Raw genomic sequence first — 25297 nt, 5'->3', positions numbered from 1 at the left:
ATATAGTGCAAGGATCTAGTCTGCCCGGATGTTTTTCCAGAAAACACATCTCATCCTTCCACATCACTCCTGCTTCACACATGTCACAGTGAGGAACACACTGCAGAACACAGAAAGCTCCATATTCCCCCTCAGCAGCAGTGTCTGACAAAACCTCCTGCTAAAGCTACTGCCACATGCTGGAGTTAAAACTCAGTTCCTGCCATTATTTTCAACATTTCTCAATTCCAATTTCTGTGAACCAAACCAGTTAAGTCCACGTTTCCACTGTTCCCTCACCGTTTTGTTGGGCTGGCTCCTCTCACCACGACTCACACTGCAGGTGTTCCAGATGACCTCGCTGTGAAGGAAAGCAGTTTGGGAACCCAGGGACTTCACTCAATAGCACAGACACAGACTTGCAGTGACTCAGCAGCTAATTAAGTCCGACACACCAACATGAGTGGTGTGATTAGGAAGACTGAGAGCTCGGGAATCTCACAGAGGTGTGCAACATGGATGTTCCCGTGGGGCACACCAACATTGTGGAGCTCCCTCACTAGTCCTCAGGTAACACAAAGATGAGTTTTAGGCAACTCTAGGAACATTTTACCCCTGGAACTACAACGGCCTCCCAGGAGGTGCAGCTCTCCGGGGCTCCCCAGTGGCTGGCTCGCCCCAAGGCTGTGTGCTGCCAAACAGCTCCTGAGGTCTGTCAACAGCAGAGCACTGACACCACATCCACAAAGCCTTGGTTTTTCTTTCCCCCCTACCACAGTAATTCCATCCCCTCCCACTCTCCTCGGGACACTTCCCTGCAATGATCACTGCTTTGGCAGGAAACAGACCGGTTTCCCTCTTTTTCTCAGGCACTGCCCCTGCAGAAAAGCTTTGCTTTGATTGGCACTAATTTTTCCTTCATATCTAGTTTTAATTTTTCACCTAAATTCCCTGATTTTTCTCTTCCAAATGCAACAGCCACCCTCGGAAGCAGCAAACCTGAGATCAAGATGACAGGATTTCAATCATTTACAAAATATAATCTCCTCAGTTCCCATTCATTTGCCAAGTGAACCAATTCCTTTGTGTGTGTAATGCCAGGCCCTGGCAGAGAGACTGAGATTGACTTTGTAAATTGACTTTGTTGTAACATTTTCCTTGTAAAATGAGGTACAAAGTATAACTTGTGTAACACCAGTGAGTATTTTAGCGCTGGGCAAGCCAGAAACCCAGATACATGATGCAGAGGTACCTACCACTACTGCTGGTGTTCCTGTAGATAAAAAGGTAAATACTAACTGAATTAATGAACTCTGATGACTCCCTCCCGTTTCAAGAAGGGTGCTGTAATTAATAACTCCAACTTTTTATTCCCCACACACCGGATTCCACTTTCTCTTCTGATACTACACTTCAGGTGTAACCATATATGATTAACAAGGATGAGCTGCAACAGATGACACGGGTTAGGAAAAGCACACCATCAACTGGAGGAAATAATATTCCACTTTATTTTCCCACATTCCCAGAGCAATCTACAATACCCTTCTTTTTTTTTAATTGTGTTAGGCATAAGACAGACAAAGGATTCCGAGCTGCTCTACAGCTGCTGAACTATGGTCATTTACACAATTCACTCTTAGTGGAGGACCTAGAGATGTCCCACAGTAAAAAAAACAATTCCACCAGACCAATTCCACTCCAAACTAATCTCTAGAGAGTTTCAAAAATACTCAGCAGTACTTCAACAGGTTTGCTAATGCCAAACAATCAGGTGGTTAAATACCACGACTATTTTATATTTTGTGTATAATATGCTAAAACTAATGATGAAGCAATTTTTTTTCCTTAGGTTATCATTAAGTGTAAAAAAAGTTAATTAATTCAATTGAGTTCACTTGGAAAACAAAAACAAATGAGGAGGGCAGTGCATTATCCCCGACCCTCCATTTGATCTGTTGGCTGTGCTTTACACGAGCCACTCTGTTTCCAGTACTCTGACACACTAACTGCCCTGAACTGCCAAATCAGCCATTTTTCAGCAGTGCCCACAAGAACCAAAGGGAAGGGGAAAAAAGGTTTTCCCAAAAAGGAAGATAAGGAATCCCTCTGTATTTGAGCATGAACAGCATGGCAGGTATTCCTGCTTCTGTTCCAAGTTGCCAGGACCAGCAGGTAACCTTCCGATTCTGCTCAGTCCCCAGCCTGCTCACAGCACACAACTCAGGAACTGCAAAAGCAATGCCAGCAGCATGTTCCTGCTTTGCACATTAAACAAAGCACATAATTTCATTAATTTCACAAAATAAACCCACAATGAAGTGCTTCTTCATTTTTTCTGCCTCATTCAGGATCAGTCTCAAACCCAAGCACGGGCACAGCGGGAGGAGCCGCCCCCATGTGCCAAACAACCCCAGCCAGGTGTATGAACACTTCACTACTGCTCTGCTCTTCTCACGCTGCAAACTCTATTTCCCTTCGACTTCACTTGCAGAGCTCTTTCTTCTTCAAAGGAAGTGGCGTTCCCCTCATTCCTGCTGGTGGCCCAGAGGAGGGACAGGCTCTGGAAGCACGGTACCACTGGCTGGCAGCATGGATACCCAGCTCACTGGTGGACAAACCCAGGTGGGACAGGCCTCTCCCAGGTAAGGGATTCGCAGACCACCACCACTGAAATGAAGGATGCGAACTGACACCGATGTTCTGGATTTTACAGATGCTCTGGCTGCTTGAGCACTTGGCAAACGCTTTGCCCCCAAGAGGGCATTGCCTGCCATTCCCAACCCCTTGCATTAACATGCCTCAGTCCCCAGGTGAGCTGGAGCAACCCCAGCTGCCAGAGTAGCAGGGGCAGGAGGAGCTGCTAGGGGGAAGCACTTCCCCACTGCTCCTTCAGCCATGGATCATCAGGCAGAACAAAACCAACAGCACTTCTAGTAACAGCATTTGCCATTACCATTCAGAATATTTTATACTCTGTGATCACATGGGCAGCAGGCAATTAGTCAAAATTCAATATTCTTATTGCTCTTGAGATACCTCAGAGCCGACAGAGACCGTGGGGATGTCCCAGCCCTGTGAGCTCTCTGCAGGTGCAGGGCTCTTGCAACAGTGGCCGGCCTTCAGCTTCGGGAACCCTGCACTTCAGCTTTACACACCCGAACTAACGTGAGCTTGATGGACTCTGGACTTCACAGTCCCCAGGGAACCATACTGAGTGCTGCTCCTTTTCCAGGGAGTTTTGCCATCTTGATGGCACATCGCAGAGGGGACACCGTGACCTGGACAGGCACCCCTTCCATGCTCTGATTGCGAGGGTGACACAAACTGGTCCCATACATTTGCTCAACCCCACAAATTTGTAACATATTCAGCTACTTTGGAGAACAAAGAATGAACTGGGACATGTAGTGCAGGGTTACAGTACACTGTGCCATCCTGGGCAGCCTTAAAACATGCAAGTTTTTTGTAAGAGTCAATTCTAAAAGGCACTTAAAAGCATTAAAAGGAAAAAAAAAAGCAGTGGCAGTAGCCATGCTGCCAGGTCTGTACCAGGGCAGGGCCGACAGCAGCCGGGTGCTGACTGGCTGACTGGAGCTCAGTGCCAGGCCCAAGGAGAGCTGGAGTGGCAGGCGGCAGGGACCTATCGCTTTCCTGCCTCCCTGCCAGCGTCTCGGAGCATCACAGCCAGCCCAAAGGCTCCAGACTCACTCCCCATTCAGTCTGGGTCCCTCACGTCCCTCAGGCAATTCTCCAAACCTTCAAGATCTTCTCTGTGCTTTAGAAAAAAGATGGCAAATAACTCTCTGTCAAGCGAAGAGGAGAATGTCAGTGCCGTGCGAGCAAAGCGAGAACGCCAGAGCACATCGAGATGTCAGTGAACACACGATTCGGGCCCCAGGGCAGCAGAGGCAAAGAATTTTTTCCTATGCTAAATAATGCTCAAAATACAGAGTTTCATAATTGCATTATTTGCATACTCTCCCAAGCAATACCTGAGCCTGGAATCTGCAAAACGTGGATGCTGGTCGATTCCAGAGAGCAGGGCAGTTCTGTCGTGCCCCTCCAGACAAGCCCAAGTTCATGAAGCAATTACTACTGCTTTTTCTACCATGGAAATTCTGGGCTTCTCCCAGCAGAGAACGTAAACAGAGAACACTGCTGGAACCAAAGCCTGAGGTAGCATTTTACATTTCCAATGTTTAACTTTTTCTTCTTTCTCCCACCATGTCATTAAGTGTTTACAAGGATGATTAATGACTGCGTCTGCCAATGTTAACGAACGGCATCTCTGCTCAGAGCCGCAATCCGGTGCCTGGCAAGCGCTGTGCAGAGACAAGGTTACTCCAACATCCTTGAGCCCCAGTGCCCCTGGAAGCTCTCTCATCCCAGATAACCTGGTCCCTGGACAGAAAGCAGCAGGATGCATCTCCTGTGGACAATGTATCTTGCTGCCTGAAGCCACTAGTGGGTAATGAGGCAGCCAAGACATCTTTACCACCTCCATCAGGGGACACAGCAGCTCAGCTGGGGCGCCAGAGGCCACTGGCTCAGTGCTTTGGGAGCCTGGGCCCACTGCCCATGGAAGGGAGCAGAGACCCAGCCCCTGAAATCCTCGCTTGAGGTGCACTGCCAGCACACTGGGCGGGAAGCCTTTGCTCCATCCGTGCACTGACACCCAACTGGATCTGCATTACACAAACCCTGAAGTGGTTCACAATGAATGACAACTGAACCCTGAAAGTGAGGAACTCCCTCACCTGCACAGAGCGCTGCCAAACTTTCTAGCAATTAACTGATTTGTCCTAACGTGAGAAACTGTATGAAACCCTGTCTCTATCCTCTCCCAGAGCCAGAAAAATAAGCACAACACACCTTCACAGGCATCTCTAAAATTTAAATATGTAATTAATTGCTTGGCTAAACTCATGATTTTCTATCTCTGGTAAAAAAAATTGAATTACAAGGAACACTTCCTTCAGTAGAAAATACAAAACTGCTATAAACTTGATTTAAGACAAGATGACATCTTGGTATGTAAATGTATTTCCATCAAACATTTCAGTTCCAAATGCATGCTCTGATGGAAAGCAAACACCTCGATAACATGTTTGAAGCATTTTTAAGTGCTCCATTTCTCTTGCTGCTCAGCACGTGATTTTACTACCTGTAAAATCAACCACAACCCATCCAGCTCTCCGAGGATACAGTTTCTCCATCCCGGCTATCCAATCCAGAGCAACATCTGACCGTTATCCTCAAGCTGCAGATGAAAGCGCTCAGAAAAAGTTATTTGCAGTGTTCCCATGGTGATGCCCTGGCAGAGGAACGAACAAACCCCATCTGCTCTCTGACCTCTGTGCTGGCAGCACCACGGGGCTGATGGAGCCCAGGCCCAGTGACAGCACGTGCCCACCTCACCTTCCCAGCGACTGAACACACGTGTGCTCTGTTCAGGGCCCCACAGAGGCAGGTAAAGCTGTGTTTGAGCTTCCTTGAAGCATCCCCATGCAAAGGAGCCCAAAAAGCAATGCTTAAGGATTTTGGAAAGGAGCCGGGTCATGGTAGGGTTGGGGGTTTGGCCCCCACCTTCCCTCAGGATGCATATCACACCACACCACCCCACACCCCCCCCGCTGCGCTCACACTTCACAGCCCACAGACACCCATGACTGCTGAAACACACACAGTTTAAGGGAGGACAGCGTTGTCACACACATGTTCAGATGTGTAAGTTATTTAAGCATTTCATTTACTTTCCATCTTTTACCAAACCTCCCTGTCAGGGAGACACTTCACACACAGAACCAGGTATTCCGAAATTAGTGCAAAGATTCTGAAGCACCACTGTATAAAATACATCTTTTTCTTCTCTACTTTATAACTTCTGCCTTCACCAGCACAGGCAGAACACCTGTGTATCAGGTGAAAAAAATGTATCCCCTTAGGAATGCCTTGGCAATGTAGTCCAACATTATTATTCAATTATACCCTAAGAAAAATTCAAGCTTTTTAACAGCGAACAGAATTAAGCTTTCAGATTGGGGGTGGGGAGGCAATAAAATCTGGCAGCTCAGATCCTTCCTTCCCCATAATTAACACAAATTTCCAAGACTTCACCTAGGCATAAGACTGCCTTTTTCTTTTTTTCCCCTCTGAACTAACGAGGCCAAAATTCTCTGACCACAAGAAAAGCTCTCCCATTGAAACAATTCAGTAGGGAAACTGCACCGGCCACACCACACAGGCTGGCAGTGTCAGCATCAGCCATAACCCACGACAGACCCGGCCTCCACCTCCTTGTGGAGTGGCAGCCACAGCAACAGATTTGGGAGGAGAGGATACAAAGGAGAGTGACAAACCTGGCATTCAAAAAGACAGAAGCATGCTGGGTCTGGCTTTTAACGTCCCAGTTGATGACCTGTGGCTATTAGCAAATAATCCTTCCAGAATTACAGCATGAGACAAGCCCACCCCAGCAGCATTCGGGCGAGCCCCGGCAGAGCCGCTCGCTCCGTGCTCCCCGGAACACTAACATGTCTCTTATCAGGAAGACCACGCTCCCAAATTCAGCTCCCAGCCTAACATACCACACGGAGCAGAGCTTTCCTGTTTGCACCCTGTCCTGCCCATGAATCATAACAGTTTTCAGCTGTATGATGAACTTTGCCACGCCCCGTGCCCAGGGAAGCTCCACACACCAACCTGCCCGCAGCCGTACACGCAGGAATGTACCCAAGGCTCTGCCCTGGGACAGCAGCACTACTAGAGAACGTGACTAAAACCCAAGCAGCTGTTTCCAATAGCAGGGAAGAGCATCATTGTGTCACAAACCTATGAAGACCTTGTTTTCCCAACTGTCCTTGACCAAACATCATCTGTCAGAGCCACTGGAATTGCCACTGCTCAATACCCTGCCCCTGTTAGCACAAACTCGATGGCAGAATGAACCACAACCCACGTTTTCTACAATTTACATTTCAATGCAAATGACCCAAACCAAAAACATCTACACAAAAGCCAAGGCCAGCAACTCCCCCAAAGCTGATTCATTCCCTCACTGTACTTGGTATATTAAAAATAGATACCTGACTGTAACTTCCAGACAGCAGAAGGAAGGGGGTTTAGAACTCCAATTTTGAAAAATACACACAGGAACTTCTCTGTGATTGATTCTACGCTCAGCAAACATACACACGAGTGAGCTGTGTTTGATCCTGTGCTCAGCTGCCACTTGCAGGTGTTAAACTCGTGAGCACAGGTTCTGTTAACAAGTTTAGATGCTACAAATGTGGGATCAGAGGGACAGGACCAGTCAGCTCTCGACAAGCAGAATTAACTGGAGTTTTACAGTCATTTCTCCAAGTGGATCACCTCTATTATTAAGTGATTCCTACAAATAAGGCAAAGCTACAGTAAGACAAAGCTGCTGAAAACTAAAACTACACTGTGCACATTGCCGTGGGACATCCAGCCTTGCTGCCCAGCAGGAATAAAGCCTAGGGATCATAGAGCTATCTGGGTAATTCTTTAACTTCACCTTGGCCCACAGATACCCAAATTTCAAATACTTCCGTTTAATTTAAATTACCCCAACCATGATGCATTAACAGAAGACCTGTGAATGAACACACTCAGGGTAACTGGATTCCAGTATAAAATGCCAAGTTCTGTGTGTCTTGTTCTTAACAAGATTCCTCAGACACAGGTAAGCTGGTTATTTCCCTGGCCCCTGCGTGGCAGGAAAGAACATACACCGCTTTTTTGTTCAGAAGTCTCCATGCACAGGAAGGTAACACTTTGTTCAGCACGGTACAAACACACCCATCTGATTTTAAACCATTTTGAAACGGGTCATTAAGATGATACAAGATTTGACTCCGAGACAAGTCGCACACACATGAGCAATAGGCTCCTACTGTACTAGTAGTCAGCTTCCACGTTTGCCTTCAAGTCTAGCTTAAACCTCACTTGCAGCATGTACTAGGACTTTATTAAACAGGTTCCAGAGCCAAGGAATTCGTATCCTGGAGCTCACATGGCATGCTCTCACAAAAGAATCCATAAGCATTAAGTAAGCTGGTACATTTAAGTATAAGTAAGAGATTTAACTACCTCGTTAGTGTTCCAGCGGTGCCTCTCTTTCGGTAAACTTGAACATTTTGGTAGACATTCAAGCAGCTTCTTCGGTAAAAAGATTTTTACATGACTGCCATTGCTGTTCCCATGATCATCTAGAAAGGAGAGGAGACACGTGATGTACACATGGGAGAACGGGTGGTTTCCACCAGGAGATACGAGCGATGGCAAGGCTTGGAAACCCACCAGTTCCCTGTCCAAGATCAGCAATCTGCAATGCCAACAAGACAAATAATGTCTTTCTGATGAAACTGCTACTTTATTTCAGAAGTATAAATACAGTTTAATTCTTCATGGTTGCAAAGTCTGAGAAGAGCTTTGATGGATTTGGGCACAAGGAGCCCGTGTGTGCTTACCTGTGCCTATTTTAGGTCATTATTTCCCTCAGTGACAAATTTTACAAGCAATAGCGACAAAACGCTGTAGAAGCTGTGACCACAGCAGCACAACCTGCCAGGGAAGTCATAAATGAAGTTCACACTTGACAGGATTTGCAAGTAAATAAGCACAGAGCCCCAGTACCTGCTATAATTTTGTCAAGCTGCAGCAGAAATGCAACTCAAGGTCTATTAGTTCATTTAAAACTAGAACGCACAGTACCCAATCAAACCCAGGTTACTCCTCTTCTCATGCACAGCTCAGAAAGTGAATGTAGTTCCTCAACACGGAATTGAGAAAGAAGGCCGGAAATCTTCCTACCTCACCATATCTGAGGGTCTCAAAAGCAGAAACACTGAAGAATACAAAACTATTCTTTTTTATTGTTGAATATGTAGAAGGCGCATCAATTCCCCTCAAAAAATCATGTCCAAAAACCCCTGCACTCCCACACCAGCCCACAGCAGTCCCAGCAGCAGCACCTTGATGATGTCTGTCAATCCTCTAACACCACCGAGAGACTCAGAGCATCCATGAGCTGCACGTGTTTATCAACCAAATCAGTCCCCACAGAAAAGGGAATTGGAGCAGTAGGGTAAGAGAGACCAGTCACAATGCAGAGCTTTACCAGTTCTCCCTCCAACCACACCATCTCTGCCTTCTTCCCCCATCCTCTCACTTCCCATGACAGATCCTGGGCACACAAGCAGTACACTTACTCTCTGGCATTTTACCCTACAAAATTAATTTATAGTCATTTCCCATTTGGAAGTGTACAGAAAAGGGATATTAACTTCTTCCTTTTACACATCTAATCATTTTATGTCATTAAACAGATGCCAGCAATATGATAAAACTCCTCTGCAATTTCGTACAACACAGACATTCCCTGTGACCTGCAGCGAACCCAACAGAGCCTGGCCCACGAGCATTCTTAGAAATGATTTAGGAATTGTAGAGACCTCACACCAGCAGCCAGACATCCCTGGTATTCTTAAAGCTTGATTAGACTCTTGGATGTGTCAAGTTCAACAATATACATGCTGTTAAATCAACTGCTCGTGCAAGCCCAGCAGATGAGTTTACAAGATAAGCAGCGATGTGTATGATAAACGTGAGCTGCTCTGTAATTTATGAGTCCTGCGCACTCCCTGAGTTATTGGGAACTTTACTGTGCGACTGTGTTGGACTAAATCAACAGAGCTGCCACTTCCCAACTTCTTCCTGGGCAAGGAGCAGTCAAGCAGGATCGATCTCTGCTGGACCGATAAAGAAATGGGCGAGAGGGTGCCCTCCATTACTGCTCTGCACACCATTCCAGGATTTCTAGCTGGACACTGAGTATCTCAGACCGTTACTCTACAGGGCTTTTTGGCCACATCCTTTCCCCAGCCCAGGCTCTGCACATGTGACTGCCATCACTGCTACTTCCCCCCACCCAAGCCACTCAAAGCCTCAGAGACATCCATGTCGTGACGCCTGGGCTTATTGACAAAGACACAACTTGCCTGGGGCAAAGACCAGAGCCAGGCAGCCCTGCCAGCAGCTCTCAGCCATTCCCACCTGCATTTCCAGATCCACAGCCCGATGCAGCTGGTACTCACTTCACGCTCCCTGCTTTCATTTTACACCATTTCCATTCCTCATTCAAAACACTGCATTGCTCTACATTCAATTCATTAAGGCACAAAGTATTTTACAGCACACATTATTGCTTTTATCAGTCAAACTACATCCCAGTTACATCTCATCAGCTTATTTTCCATGGACACATTTTAATTGACATTAATTGTATTACTTCCCCTTACCTCCGTATCAGTCAAGTCCTCTATCATTCATTCCATTATTTTGCAGGGCTGGCAGACCTCTAATTATTCAGTTCATTTTATTAACTTTCTTCCATTGTCATCAATTATCAGTATTATTAATCCAGAAAGCGCCTATGGATAATAGATCCCTTTAAAATGTTTTGGTAGAACTTGTCAGAACTTGCTGATGCTAAACCTTCCAACTCCTGTTGTTAGCATCTCCCACCTTGTGTTATTACAGCAAGGGAAGGTCATTCTCATCATCTTGTAATGCGACTACATCTCACAGATGCCTCCCTCTTCTGTGTTTAGCAATGACATTTCTTCATTCCAAAAAATCCCCAATGTGGAAAACAACAACTGCCACCTGCCTCGATCCAACAATCTTTTCATTAGGGACTCCTCGAGCCACACAGTCAGAACAACACAAAACAATCACGTTATGGGATGTGAATCCTAAATTCTGTGACCTCTAAACCAGGTTTGACCTTGGAAAAGGACAAAGTCAGCCAACCAGCTATGAGGGTGAAAAACTCATCGCCTCAAATGATGCACACACATTTGCCTTCACACTCACTTCTCTGCCCACTAGAATCTCTCAGAATGTATTCCCACAGGGAGGAAAGTCCCTGGAAACCCAGGCACAGAAGAGGATTGCTCTTCCAGTGGCACTGTGAATACTGGTGGACCAAGAGTTCCCACTCCTCTGAATGAACCAGCGCTTCCCTGCTCCTGTTCCTCACAAATAACACTGTGATACTGCCAATGAAACACGCACATCTCTAGGGAGGTGGAGCAAAAAAACCCCCATGCTATCCTTTGGCTTGAATCAAATCTGCCATTCCTAGTCCAGCTGACGCACTCACCCACCACCACAGGGGCTCCTGGTGAAGGCAGAGGAACAAGAGCCCACGTAGCTCCGCATCCCCGTGCTCCCGGCAGCGTGGCCAGCACACCCACAGGCAAACTCCTCCATTTGTCTCCAACTAAAATTCCTCAGTAGCTAAAAACAGGAGCTGCAACCTCACAGCGCTGATTTGGTTTTACTGTGCAAATCCAGATTTGTACTTGAACTTTCTCCTCGTTTATTTTTGCCATGGGTGCGACTCACAACACCGAGGTCTGCAAACCCGTCCAGTGTCAATAAGAAGTGCCTGTGCAAGCAGAGCTGCACTGACATGGGGAGGATTTGCCAGTAAACCTCTATCGACACAGGGGTTTTTAGTGCAGAGCTGGCCACAGCTCAAAAATGTTTCCCAAGGCAGGCACAGCCACAGCCGAGAACTCCAGTAAGAAGCTACAGACTAAAACATAGCAGCCTACACTGTGTCCTGTTATATATCATTCAGGATGAAAATCCAAAATTTAAGTTCCATTAGCAATCTTCAAGTTTATTTATTAGCAAACAAGAAACTCATGTAGAATTAAGAAAGTACAAGTATTACAAAGTTCATGGAAAGTTCCATATTAATTATACCACATAAACCCTTTGTCACTTTATGGGTTTCTTCATGCTTCTTGCACTTTATCCTCCCAAGGGATGCACCATGGACCATAAAACTTTAAAGTGCACAACAGCAAATCACACAGAGAGTCTGTGCTCTACCCCCGCTCTCCAAACAATCCCCCCTCACCCCCCCTTTTATTTTTCTTTAACTGGTTCTTAAATCTTCGGTGATCCAGGAGGTGAATTTAGACCTGCAGCCCCTTTAACTACCATAGTTTGTCAATATAACATGTAATTGGAGAATACAGAAATGGCCAAAAGGGTGTTGATCAGCTGCTGATCCGCAGACAGGTCTATAGTAGAAATAAATATCACGAGTAAGCTATAAACTCACAAACACAAGTTTTATAAACCCATTATTATGAAGTAATAACTTAGGGTTGGCCATCTTCTTAACTACCTCACAAGAAAGGGAAGAGGTGTTTAAACATTACAAACGGGCTCTTTAGTACAAAACAAACTGCTGAAATCCCAATGTCATCCCGGGCTGGCATCCAGCTGACCCCCCCCACAGACCGAGTGCTGAGGCAGCAGCTGTGCCCCTGCAGCACACGGGTGGCCCCACAACACATGCACCCGCACTGACACCCTACGGGGGGGCCACCAGAGTCACCTGGACACTTGCTGACCTCTGAACAGGGAAAAGAACAACAAATTCCATCTGGAAGGAATAAATCCCAGATCCAAACATCTGCAGGACTGCCACGCTATTTCTCATGGCTCAACTTCGATCCTGGCATTTTCCACCCATAAACAAGCAGCAACAGAAGCAAACCCAACAGCTTTTGGTCTGCTTCCTAGCAATATTTGGACAATTACAGTTGTAAATCTCTTGGCAACAAAAGTAGATTTCTAAATATCAATTAAGGGTGCTAAGAGAAGATAACCAGGTCCAGCTCTGCAGCGTGGCTGTCTCAGCAGGGCTCCACAGGATGCCAGCACTCAGTCGGGCGCTGGCTGAGCAAAGGTGTTCCCGGTCCTCCAGCACGGGATGCAGCCCAGGGCTGAGGGGAGGATGCAAGGAAAGGGTAAACAGTTCAGGCAAAGGTAAAACATGTACAACAGGAGTGAGAGGCCAACACAAACCAGCACATGTACAGCTGTGGCTGCTGTCTGTGGGGAATACGTGAGGAACAAGAAAAAACAAAAAGCACAAGGAAGGAATCACAGGAATGGTGGCAGTATCAAGGATGAGCAACAAAACAGTTTTCCTCTAGGAAGGTACTGAATCTAGCTTTAATATCTTGGAATACTTGTGACAAATACTTTGTTGCTATGACGAGCTCTACAAACACTTTGAAAACCATAAGAAACAGAAATGTAGCTAAAACCACTGCTATGCATCAGTGGCCCAGTTCTCCCCACCAGTGACAGGCTACTCCCAAGTTCCTTTGTCCTTTTCACATAGCAGAAGTTTCTTGACATTTTATAACTGAACTCAGTCTGAACACCAGTTAGGCAAAACTTCAAATGGTGAATTTTGGGGAAGGCTTGATAGCCCAATTATCCCTGACGAAAGCCCACACGCTGTCTGAGGGCTGGGTGACACAACCAGCTGTTTATTTCTCATGCTGTATGCTTATCACACTGTGCAGCACTTCTGAGTCTACCTTTCCCAACCAGCAAAACCAGCCCCTCTTTCCATCTCCCACCCTGGTAGGCTGTTGCAAGCACCCTGCTAGCTGAGAGAAGAATTCAGTTGCATTCAGAAGGTGTACATAAGTACCTACCCTAAAAGCAAACTTTGGGAGCACTCAAATAGTGCAGCTGCTTCAGCATCTCCCTGCAGCTCCTTGTGTTCACACCTGTGAACTTTCACTGTGTTGCTGTTAAATCTGATAAGTGCTCCAGAACAACCAGACCATTGCTCACCATCACCAACAACTCCTTTGGCTGAGACCTCTCATCAGTTCCTTCATACCTTGGTTTTCACTGAAATTACACCATCAAATTCAATGGCAATGAAGTCAAGGAGCGGTGGATATTATCAGCTAGGTCTAGCAAAAATAAACCACCTGTTTATTCAGTTTCCAACACTACAGACGTTCTCAACAACACATTTCCCAGAAGTCTCAAAGCACCGGCTAAGGGCAGGGAATTTGCTTATTCTGAGCCTACACACTGGCAGCCACTAGCCACAGATATTCTCACTTCTTTCTTTTTACACGTGAACAATTTGAGTTTGGAAACCTAGCTGGAGAGCTGGCTGGAAAAACCCAGCCCCTTGAACCAAAATGTGCAACTGGAGAAGGACAGTGAGTGCTCCCTGCCCAGCGAGAACAGAGTTTGCTCTCGCTCACCCAGTGCCGTGACTGCTCCTTGGCACAGAGAGCCCCTTCGGCATCGCCCTGGGAACAGGGTGGGTGCTGCACCCCAAAGCACTGGGGCTAAGACAGGTGCAAGCACCTGCAGGTGAACCTGCCTTTCCAAACCCAAGGGGTTTAACACAGCGCAAACCCAACGCAGGGCTGCCAGGGTGCCAGGAGCTGGGGAAGGTGAAAACAAGACACCAAATGAGGAGAGAAAACCACAAAGCAAAAACTCAGCAAGGTGTGGAAGTGGAAGCCAGGGAACACCAAAGCTGCAGGAAGCTGCTGGAAGCACTGCATTTCAATTAACCATCCCCATATTCCACAAGCACTCCACCAGCCTGGTTTCACTCCCTGGAAAGGTTTGGGTTTGTCAGAGTTTTTTCTACCCTCCAGACACATGTGGCTTACTGAAGCAGAGACAGAGGGATGTTAAAAAAGGAAGGTCACATTCCAGCTCCTTCTTTCTAAAGGCTGTCTGGACAGAGGTAGGATAGCTATTGCCCCTTTCTCCAGCAATATCCACCTTTGTAAGCAGGTCTTTACAGGAGCCATTTAAAACCACTAGTAATGTAAAGGTGGCACCAAGTCCTCAAATACTAAATTTTAAAACATCTGTTTTAACCTTACTTGTACATCATCATTTCCCTGTATCATTTTCTGATACAGAGAATGAAATCTGAGTTATGACATCTCCAGGAAGGTTTCCTCCAGATGTAGCTTTAAAACTGACACAAATAAACCAAAGAACCTTAGAGTCAAAGTGCTTTTGAAAAACAAAAGAAGAGATGAGAAAGTGAACTAAAAAAACAGAGTTTTAAACAAGTCCCATGCCTTACATCAGGAATAATACAGTTATAATACCAAAAGTACTCAGAAAACTGACCTCACACACAAGCAGTTCCTGCTATTTAGAAAAAGCAAATCGAGCCTGTTCCCTGAACCCGTCCTGCTGGCTGACAGCCCACAGAGAGGGTCTAGAAGCTTCACTAGGAGGCAGTTTGCTTCCATCTCTGACAACAGAGATTTTGGTAAAATCCCAACTGCTGAAAATCCAGCAAAGATTCTGGGGCAAGGAGTGGACTGAGCCGAGTGTCAAGTGCTGCCTCCTCTCCGCGACAGCCTGATCCTGCCAAGCTGGACAGCAGCACGGAGCATGGCACACAGCCCCAGCCATCAGCATACCGTAAGCTCAGGCTTGTTTAAGTAATAAAATCTTACGCAACACACTTCCGCAGAGGAAAGTAAATATTTGCTGTTTAACAACCAAATCGAGAACGTTTTGTTTTCAAAAGGTTGTTCCCCTGAACAATCCCTCCGCAGTCAGAAACATCTGAGGCTCCACCTGCCCTCTCGGTCAGCCCATGCCACCAGCACCCTCAGCTCATCGCAAGGTGTGTGCTATCCCACCTATGACCCTGCCCAAACTAACAGACAGAAAATGCAACAACCACACGACAAGGTGCCCGGCCCCTGCGCCAGCCACACAGCAAACACACAGGCACTGCTCTCTGCAAAGCTCACGGTTACAGGTACCTGTCCACGAGAACACAGAAACAAAAGCAAGGTTGTCCGTGCACATCCTTTCTATTTTGAACTTTAAATTAGAAAAAGAAAGTTTTTAAAAAGGCCCCCCCATCACCTCCCTGATGAAGTTCAGAGCTGTCACAGCTGCCAAGATGGCACCGCCGAGGGTCAGTCCTCCCAGCTCAGCTCAGATACACAAAACGTAGCAGGAACTACAAAACCCACAAACCCTCTGCTGCAGGATGGCAAGAGCCACTTGGTCACTGAGCCAGCCTCATCCTGCCCCAGGAAACCAGAAAAGAGGAAACTCACCCGAGTTCTCCAAGCCGTGGAACTCTTTTCTGCAGCCAGGGGACAGCGGCGCCAGCCTCATTCCAAACCTCACCTCCCGCCAGGGATCCCCTGCTGCTCGCGGGGCACAAGAAGCCCCGACCGAAGCTCAGCCCGAAGCTCAGCACGGAGCTCCAAGGCTGGGCAGGTCTTCAGAGCCGTGTGCTCCTGCTCACGAGGCTCGTCGCTGCTGCACCGCGCTGGGGGGATGGAGCAGGCGGCTTCCCAATGAAAGCAGCGCTCCGCAGCCGGCCCTCGAGCTGCCATTTACATCGGCTTTTAACTCATTAAAGTAACAAAAATCCAAAGCAACTCGTGCTCTCTCCTCCAACACCTGCACTACTGGTGAAACACTCTGCTTGAATCATGCTTTAAAACCATTCCCACTTAAGTTTCTGACAGGTGGAGTTTAAGTTTAAGGAATGAATGGTTTATATCGCATCTCCTTGAAAATCCACCACAGAAGTAGGTCAGCGGGGGAGCTGCTCTGTGACTTACTACGAGAACATCCCAGCTGCTGAGGCAGAGCCAGGAATGCTCTGTTCCCACCTCGGTGATGCTGCCGTGCTGTGCACGGGCACGGAGCAGCGGCAGCTCCGGCCCAGCCAGCACAGACACCGGACAGCAGCGCCAGGCACAGCGGGCGCCTCTCTGGCAGCTTTGGCACAGCCCTACTCGGCAGAGCAAACCCATCTCCTCAGCAAGGACACACCTAACCTGCCCCCAGAAACCAGCCACCAACACCAAACCTGACAAAAGTTGCAATAAATAACAAGCAGAAAGGACAAATTACCTTCCCAGTCAGGGAGCACTGACCTGCCTGGTCCGTGGAGCTGCGGCCTCACAGGGCTGAGCACACCAAAACCTGGGCTTTACGTAGGAAAAATCCATCCTATGTTGGCACAGGAAGCCCGAAAAGTGAATGGAGCCTGAGTGTGCTCTGGTGACAATACTGTCACCCCCAAGAGAACTGAAACGTCACAATCTGAGCCAGGAAGCCCAGGTGAACGCTCACTTTCTCCTCACTCACGTCCCTGTTAACCAGGTGGCATTTCCTTACTTCAGTGCAGTTAATCGAGTACTTAAAACCAAATGAGGAAAGAATGAAGATTGGTGTTTTCCACATTATAGAAAAGCTCTAATTAATGGATTTGAGAGCATTAAAAAGAGAATAAAATATGAAGCTAACAACACTCAAAATCACTGCTACTACTTAAAAATTACATTTTTGCAAAGCCTTTGGCCCCCACACCACTGGACACAGTGCAGGCAAAACTCAAGAGAGGTGGCCATACCCACGGAAGCTCTAATGCCACCAAGTTACAAGAAACAACCCAAAAAATATATTCCCAAAGCAATCTGAGCAAAAATCCAGACAAAAGGTGGGATAACCACCCTCGTATTCTAAGCAGGGGTTTCCCGCTAAAGAACGCAAATGGGTTCATCAAGGTAAAGACGTGCGTTTGCTGCGGCGAATAAGGAAAAAAAAATCCATATTAGTAACTAAACACCTTTCTTTACGGTGCCTAACTACGACCAGGCCAATCCCTGGGGTGTCGGCACGTTCGCCCGGGTTTAGGTCGGGGATGTGAACGGCTCTCCCTCCGCCCGCTCCTCCCGCCCCTGTCACATGGAAGCGCCGACAGCGGTACCGGCCGCGACCCCCCCGCCCGGCGCCGTCCGGGGCAAACTTCGCTCCAGTAAGGCGGAATTACCGACCCCGGCGCGCCCGGCCCGGGCCGCGGCCGCGCTCCCGCCGTGCCGGGGGCAGGAGCGGCGGCGGAGCGGAGCTTCCCCCTTGCGGACGCGCCGGCCCCGCTCCCGCCACGCCGACAACTTTCGGCCCGAGCCAGGCCCGCCGGTGCCCCCGGCCTCGCGCCCCGCTCACCTCCGCGCTCGCCGCTCCGCCCGCCCCCGGCCCGCCCGCGCCGCGGAGGCCCCGGTACGGCGCGGCCGCAGCCGAGGCCGCCCCGCTCCCGACGGGCGCGCGCCCGCGAGGCACGTGCGCCGCCGCCGCCGCCGCCGGGGGGGGGCCGGCGGGGGCGGCCCGGCCCGTGCGCGCCGAGCGGCGGCCCCGCGCCCCGCGCCGCCCCGCGCCGCCGCAGCCTCCATGTTGGCGGCGGGCGGGCACGTGCCGGCGGGCGGCGAGAGGCGGGACCGTGCCCGGCTCGGCCGCCGCGGCCCCGGCGCCACGCGGCCTGTCCGCCGCACATGGCCCGCCTGCCGCCCCGGCCCGGCCCGGCCCGACCCCGCGGGGGCGCCGCCGCCGCCGCAAACTTCGTACCGCGCGGCCCGGCCTGTGTCGCCGCCGCCTCGCGGCGGGGCCGTGGCGGGGGGCGGGGGCGGCCCGGCGGGCAGGCCCGGCGCGGGGCCCGGCGCGGGGCGGGGGCGGCCCGGCCGCGCTCTCACCTTCCGGCTTGTTTTCGGCGGCCATTTCCCCTCCGCGCGCCACATCCTCCTCCGCCTCCTCGCGACCGGGACCAGGCGCGCGCCGCCTCCTCCCGCGCCGCCGCCGGCCCGGCCGCCCCGCGCGCACCGCGCACGCCCCGCGCCGCCCATTGGCCGAGCCGCCGAACTGACACCCCCGGCGGCCAATCGCGGCCGGCGGGAGGCGGGCGCCCAGAGGGGATGGGCGCGATGGACAACGCGCCCCACCAATAGAAGCGCGGTACCGCTTCAGTGGCACGAGCCGCAGCCACTCAGCGGCGGCGCTGGGCGGACGAGGGGGCAAGACGAAGCGCGCGACCGATGGCCGCGGCAGCCACTGAATGAACGGCACCGTGCGACTGACGGCCACCGCCGCCAATCGCGCCGCAGGGGAGGCGGGACGCGGCAATTGACGCACGGCGCCCCGCGCGCCCGCGGCCAACGAGCGGGGCTGCCCCCCAGAGTGAAGTCGCGCGGGACCAATAGGGCGCGCGGAACGGGAAACCGGCCCCGCCCCCGGCCCCGCCTATTGGCTGCGCGCGGCCCCGGCGGGCCCCGCCCCCCCCCCGCCCGGTGACCCCAAACAAAGGCGGCGATTGGCGGGGCCACCGGGCCCGCCCCGCCCCGCGCCGGGCTGAGCCGGCAGCGCGTGAGGGAAGCGGCCCCGCCGGGACACCCGCGGGCGGGCTGCGACGGGCGGCACCTGCGGACCGCGTCTGGCACCGCCCTCGGTAACGCCGGCGCCCAACCGGCCCGTCCCGGTCAGAGCGTCCGCCCGGATGGGCTGGTCCCGGCGCTGCCGGCAGGGAGGGCGGGGAACAGAGCCCCCCGGGGAGGGCTGGCCCCCGCGCTCTCCCCCCTTTATAGACGAAGCTCGGTGCCGTTTCCCTGCCCTGGGCCCCGGCCCGGGGGTGTAGAGGTGATTTCCCCTCCGGTACTGCCGAGCTCTCGGGGGGCTGTGGCCCCCCTTTCAGAGCCCTCTCCAGGGTGCGCAGCGCGATGCTCGGCTGGAACGGCCGCTCCTGGCACCGTGCAGGGCGAGCAGGTGAGGATTTGGGATGTTGCAGAGAGAACCAAAGAGCTGTGACAGGTGTGAGGGAGCCCTGCCCGCCCCACGGGCACAGCTGGTGACACAGTGTCACAGGTCCCGCTGGGCACACCAAGGAAATCGCTCTGTTCTTCTCAAAAGCAACGTGCCCCGAGCACGTTCTGGCCTGGCTAAGTCCCCCCGTGTCTGCCAGAGCTTGACGAGCACGGACACTGCAGCCTCCTCGAGCCTGTGGAACTGGACCACAGCTAATGCCTGCACAATGCAAACCAAGACTGGAACGGTTGTTTCCTTTGATGTGTGTTACTAAACACACAAAAAGGATATTTTCCCTTAGATCCTTCTGGGAGCGGAACTTCTTTAAAAAGACCTGTTGGTGCTCTGGCTTTGCTAAGGACCAAAGCCACTTCTGAGCCCAGACGAAAGGAGGATGGTGTGATGGGTCTCTTCTAAGACAGAAGAAAGGAAAATTCCTTTTCCCTATTTTCAGCAGCTGCTAATCTTGTGGAGCGTGAAAGGCACATTGATGAAGAGGCTCCAGAATGACAGGCTCACTCCCGATGGTCAGAAAGCTCATCTGGTACAGTGTCCTATAAATACCCACAAACACTAATGCAGCCACAGGATCAGCTAAGACAATTGTTTTCTTCAGCTCTTCAAAATATGCTGAAAATGGAAACTTTTCTAATTGCCACATTGGCAAAGAGCTACCATTTTCTTGATGAGTTCCAGGGAATTTATGTTTCTCCTTGGACATTCTTCCAAGACGATCCATAAGCTTAGCAGAGACATGAGGTAGCCCCACAGTTGTTGCACCTCACAGTTTGCATTATGGCAAAAGATAACACCAGACTAAAAGAGGCATCCCTGGGTGCTGAGGAACAGGCAACTCCCTGAGGCAGGTCCCACCACCAGGGTGATGCCTTGGTGAGGTGTGCAGGACCAGCCCACACCAAGTTCCTCCCCAGTGCTCCACTCAGGGTGGCAGGTGCCAGAGCCCCTCTGGACAGACCTGCCTTGCTGCCTCTTCTCCAGCAAGAAATGGGCACCTGGCTTAGCCAAGGAGCCAGCTCACCTCCAGCCATGCAGCTCTCCTGCCCCGGGGATGTCAGGCCAGCATACACAGGGGGCTTGAGCTTCCATGTGGGTATCCAAGCAAGACTAAGCAACAAAAAGGAGATAAAAGAAATGGTGGGGCCAGCTGACACACATCCTCAGTGTGGTACCAAATACAGCAATGCCAAAGAGCTGTTGGGCTCATTTTGCAGCACCCTGTGTTCGTAGCTGACACCACACAGGACCCCAGGCTGCTCCCCACACACACACAGCAGCTGCTGCCACAAACAGCCTTCCCATTCTTGCCAGGGAGATGGGCACAACCGTTCATTCTGGTCACAGCCCTCACTTCAGTATTCACTGGCACCTTTGGAACAGGGAACTGTGAGGACTTCACAAGGATCACATCACCTTGGGATCATCCTCAAACATAGTGAGCTGCCAAGTCAGCTCCATGCACACACAGAAGTGTCCATCTCTCTCTCGCCTCCAAAGCTCGAGCAGTTCCTTCTGTGCTTCTATGGCTCATCAGAGTAACGAGGTCCATGCTGGAGAGACAAGGTTGCTCAGGGCACCGGCTCCTTCTCCCAGCCAGCACAGCCTGGGGATGGAGGAACTGCCACTGCAGCAGTTGGGAACAGCTCTGCTGCCAGGACTAACACAACCACCCTGGCTCCATAGCAGCATGCACCCTGCTCTGTCACGAGTCTTTGGGAGCACTGTCTGGCTTCCTAGATCCTTCCTGGTCTGCAAAGACTATGCGAATTTGTGCGGATGAGGATGAATAAAGCATTTTTAAGGGGTTACTGAAGCAGCATATGAACTCTGCTACGTCTAGCTAATGAACCGTTCTCCTCCTCAATATGAGCTTTTTTTACCAGGAGACACAAATCTCTAATGAACTGAACCTCCTGCACCTGAAATCATACCTAATGTTAACAGCACACACAGGTTACTACAGCAGTGTGATCTGTGTAATACCACAGATGCTATTTGAACAGGGATTTTTCATCCAGCATGCCAGCAAAGCCCCAAATATTTTCATTCAATTTCTGTGCAATAAAATGATAAGAAAGAAGCCATTTGAATTGAAGTGCTGCTGGTATCTTTCAGGTTTCCAGCTCCCACTGTTTAAAACTCAAATCGCTGTTAAGGCACAGAGGTACTGAACTGCACAGGATTCTGTGCCTGGATGATGTGGGATAAACTGGCTCGCTCTTACCTTTCCAGGGGCACATGCACAGATAAGCAGCGAGAGAGGAGATGTACCGAGAGTTTGTGCAGTCTGAATCATGAATAATTTTTATCAGCATGCTGATAAAAGCTGCCGCTATGATGGTGATTGGTGTCTGAGTTACTTTCATTAAGAGGGAGGTGAAATACCAAGTTCTTTTAAAAATCTTCATTGTCATTCCATGGCAGATGTGGATCTGGCTTGGTTAATTGGGTTAATGATTTGGCATGCTGAGCTATATGCAGAAGTAAAACTGTAAAGAATATATTCAAATATCCTGTTATGGATATTCAACAAATTACACATCGCCATTGTTATGGCAAGCAGCACAAAGGAAAACAGTTCAGACAGGTTTAATAGCCACAATGACAGTGTTGGAACCCCATTCCTTGTGAATTGTTTCAAAAAAGTTACTCTGTGATTTAGAAGCAAGGAATGCCAAGTGTTTTCACAAAAATACTCTCATGAATGTTAAGAGAGATGCTTAAAAAAACTCACATGATAGAAATGAAATGCTTTTGCCCTTTCCTCTCTCTACTGACAGAATCCAAAGGTATTTCTTCTAGGAATAAATCCAAGACTTAACCAAGACAATGTGTGTGAACTCACTGTTACTCACAACACGTCACTGCATTTGTGATGTACAACTGCCAATTCTAAGGTTCAGCAAAACCAGGTAAATACCCCAAAACATGCATTTCTTCCAAAAGGTTCTCCAGGGAAGTATCCTGTGCCTAAGGCTCTGCCATCCAAGTAACTTGCCCAACACGATGTGTGGAAATTGAAGAGAATATACATTACCAGGGCCTAAGGATACTGGACTCCCTCAGAATGGATGAAAGCACATACTCCCCTAGCAGGAAGCTGAGCTCGGTCCCCTTCCACACTCTGGGGTTTAGATCCATCCTTCTTGCTGTTTCTTCTGCAGTTCTGAGCCCATTTATTTCCCTCAGAAATATAAGACTACACTCAAATCATCTGTAGTAAAACTCTGCTGGCTACAGGGTATTCATGCCAGGCTAAAGTGAAACACAGTCCAAAAGCCTTGGTCCCTTTAATGCACCCCGAGGAAAGATGTGTTGCTGTGCAAAACCCCATAAAGAATTTGTGGATATTTAAGCCAGTAGCCTCCACGTGAAACACAGTGTTTACCTGTTTAATGAAGAACAGGGCCAACAATGCTTTGTTCTTCTACAGGGGCACTGGCTCCAGACAGGAAACACGTGGCCACCCAGGGGGTTGCAGTGCTGGAGCCCCAGTTATCCCAGGACAGCATCACACAGCTCCAGGGGGACTGACACAGGTGCCAAGGGTCAGCCTTTGCTGCAGGCAGCAGTGCCAGGGAGCAGCTGCCCCGCTGTGCCCCACACACTGCCCCTGCAGCCCCTCAGCCTTTGCTGAGCCGGGGGTCTGGCTTCACTTTTGTGCCTGCTCCCAGCACTCCAGTGGCACTAAAAAAGTAACAATTATTTTGCCCTAATATACACCCATAAGCCAGTTAGAGGAGAAAAAACTGAAATATGAGGTAAATTAAAGTTTCCAACTAAGGAGATTTAACAGTAAGTCACCATAAAATTTGGATAATTTATTTTTTCAATTCTGCAGCAACTTTCTCCAATTCATTTGGACTAGCTATTAGAAATTATGTCTCAAAAATTAAAGAAAATGTCTATTGACCACTATATCAAATTCTAATTTTAGCCAGAAAAAAAAAAGAATAATTAGGCTGTGATTTATTCCGGTAGTCAACTTACATTAACAATTTTCCCCCATGTTTATGTAATTCTGGCAAAATCAAATAATATATACGGTGCTCATAAGCGCTGAGCTAGATTTAGTAAAGACAATTTCCTACACTATATCCAGACATTTGTCTTTGCTTTCTATTCTAATAAGACAATCGAGTTATTCCATGTAAGGAGGGAGTATGATTGTCATCCGTGGTCGCCTCAGTTGGAATTTTAGTCTTCAATGAGGGTCATGGAAGGATTCTTTTTTTAATTTTCTTTAAGCTGCCATCCTCCTGTAACAAGCTGTATAGCCTGGCTGCTCTCTGTGGATGCTTTAGCCCATGTCCAACTCCCCTCCCCTGCTAGTATAGGAAATCCAGCTATTCCCCAATGAGAAAGTGTAAATCCTGCGAAGCCCCAGAGCCGGAAGCCCTGGTCAGTGTTGGCAGCCAACTGGCTCTGCTCCCAGGGCTGCACAGCTCCCAGCTCAGCACTGGCCAGGGAACCCGGCACCACAGAGCACAACCTGAGTTCAGGATCAGATCTCAAGCCACGGCTGGAGCAAATAATAATGGGAAAGGATGTTTAAGATCCCTAAAGGTATGCTCCGAAATTTGTGTTCCTGTTTTTAAACAAGTATCTTTTCCAAGATACTTAACTCCTCTGGAATTGGACTGTTGTCTGCATCAACTGAATAAATACAGATCTGGGAGCCAAACCGGTCACCAAGGTATGAAACTGTCAGCTTCAGGCACTGAGAACAGAAGAATCAGGGGAGGGGAGGGGAAGACAGCAGCAGAAGAACAACAGGAGAACCAAAGGAAGAGGAATTGGTGGTGGTAACAAAGGCAGAAGGTGCTCAAAGCCATGCAGATTCCAGAACTGGAAGCCAGAGGCAAAGTCAAATTTACCCAAGTCAGTCTGCTCAGACAGCACCTCCCCGGCTCTGCCCTTTGCCCAGAAACCTGTCCTGGCACTTCCAAACCAAGTCCCCAGTCATATGCTCCTGTGATTCCCTCCAGGAGCATCATTAGCACACAGAGCACTTAAGCTTTCAATTAAAAAGCATCATTGCTGAAAGCATTATCCCAATCTTTAAAGGACTCCACCTCAACTGGACTCTCCATGCTATAAATTCATAATGAGAAGGAACTTCCCCGACTGCTCCCATCATTATTTATGAATAGGTAAACCAAATGGAAGTGTAATTCCAGTGTCACAAACTAGAGTCACTCATGCTTTGCTCCCAGTGGCACTGTGGCAGGACAGCTGCTCCAGTTCTCCCGGGGGGACCTGACGGGTCCTTATCACACAAACCCCTTCTGCTCTGTCAGCAAGGTACACAGCAGTTCTTACAGCAAAAATGATTGGTTTAATACTTTCTCACTGGTTTTAGTTACAGAGCAGAGTTTCTTTCTAGGTCTGCCTAATCCTCCTCTAACCATTAAAACTATTCTTTCCCATGTGACCCATGAGAGTTGCACAGAATGAGGAATATTTCCAAACAGTAGCTGCAGCAAATACGCAAAAATAACTCGTCTTCACTGAGATGGGTTCATTTGTGAGTTCTGACTTTCCCCTGAACTTTCTCCCCTGAAGGACTGGAACAGTAACACTGGAACAGTAATACTTTTTTTCCCCAAAGTGGAGTAAATCAGTTTCTACACTCTCAGTGGCAGAGTAAAAATTAGAGATGAAAAGGAGTAAAGAATGCAGAAAATCCCTATTACTCCACAATAATACAATTTGCTGCTGATCCTCAGTTGCTAAGACAGGCATATCAATTATTTATAGAACCCAGAGTGTGAAATATGAAGTATTTCAG

General features: G+C 49.3%; 1 protein-coding gene and 1 long non-coding RNA gene across 2 annotated transcripts in view; one reads left to right on the top strand and one right to left on the bottom strand.

Moving 5' to 3' along the window:
* Positions 1-25297, bottom strand: part of CAMTA1 (calmodulin binding transcription activator 1) — a 225776-nt gene that overhangs the window by 194413 nt on the left and 6066 nt on the right. The window contains 1 exon segment of the mRNA XM_032708679.1: positions 8095-8213. Coding sequence (XP_032564570.1) covers positions 8095-8213 — 119 coding nt within the window.
* Positions 19086-22277, top strand: LOC116797314. The gene is made up of 2 exons (XR_004360616.1): positions 19086-19449; positions 19943-22277. It is a non-coding gene; the product is annotated as an uncharacterized LOC116797314 (long non-coding RNA).

Source organism: Chiroxiphia lanceolata, chromosome 22 (genome assembly GCF_009829145.1).
Source record: "Chiroxiphia lanceolata isolate bChiLan1 chromosome 22, bChiLan1.pri, whole genome shotgun sequence".
Classification (NCBI taxonomy): Eukaryota; Metazoa; Chordata; class Aves; order Passeriformes; family Pipridae; genus Chiroxiphia; species Chiroxiphia lanceolata.
Note: the sequence above shows the minus strand (reverse complement) of the source record. Positions and strands in the feature narration are given on the sequence as shown.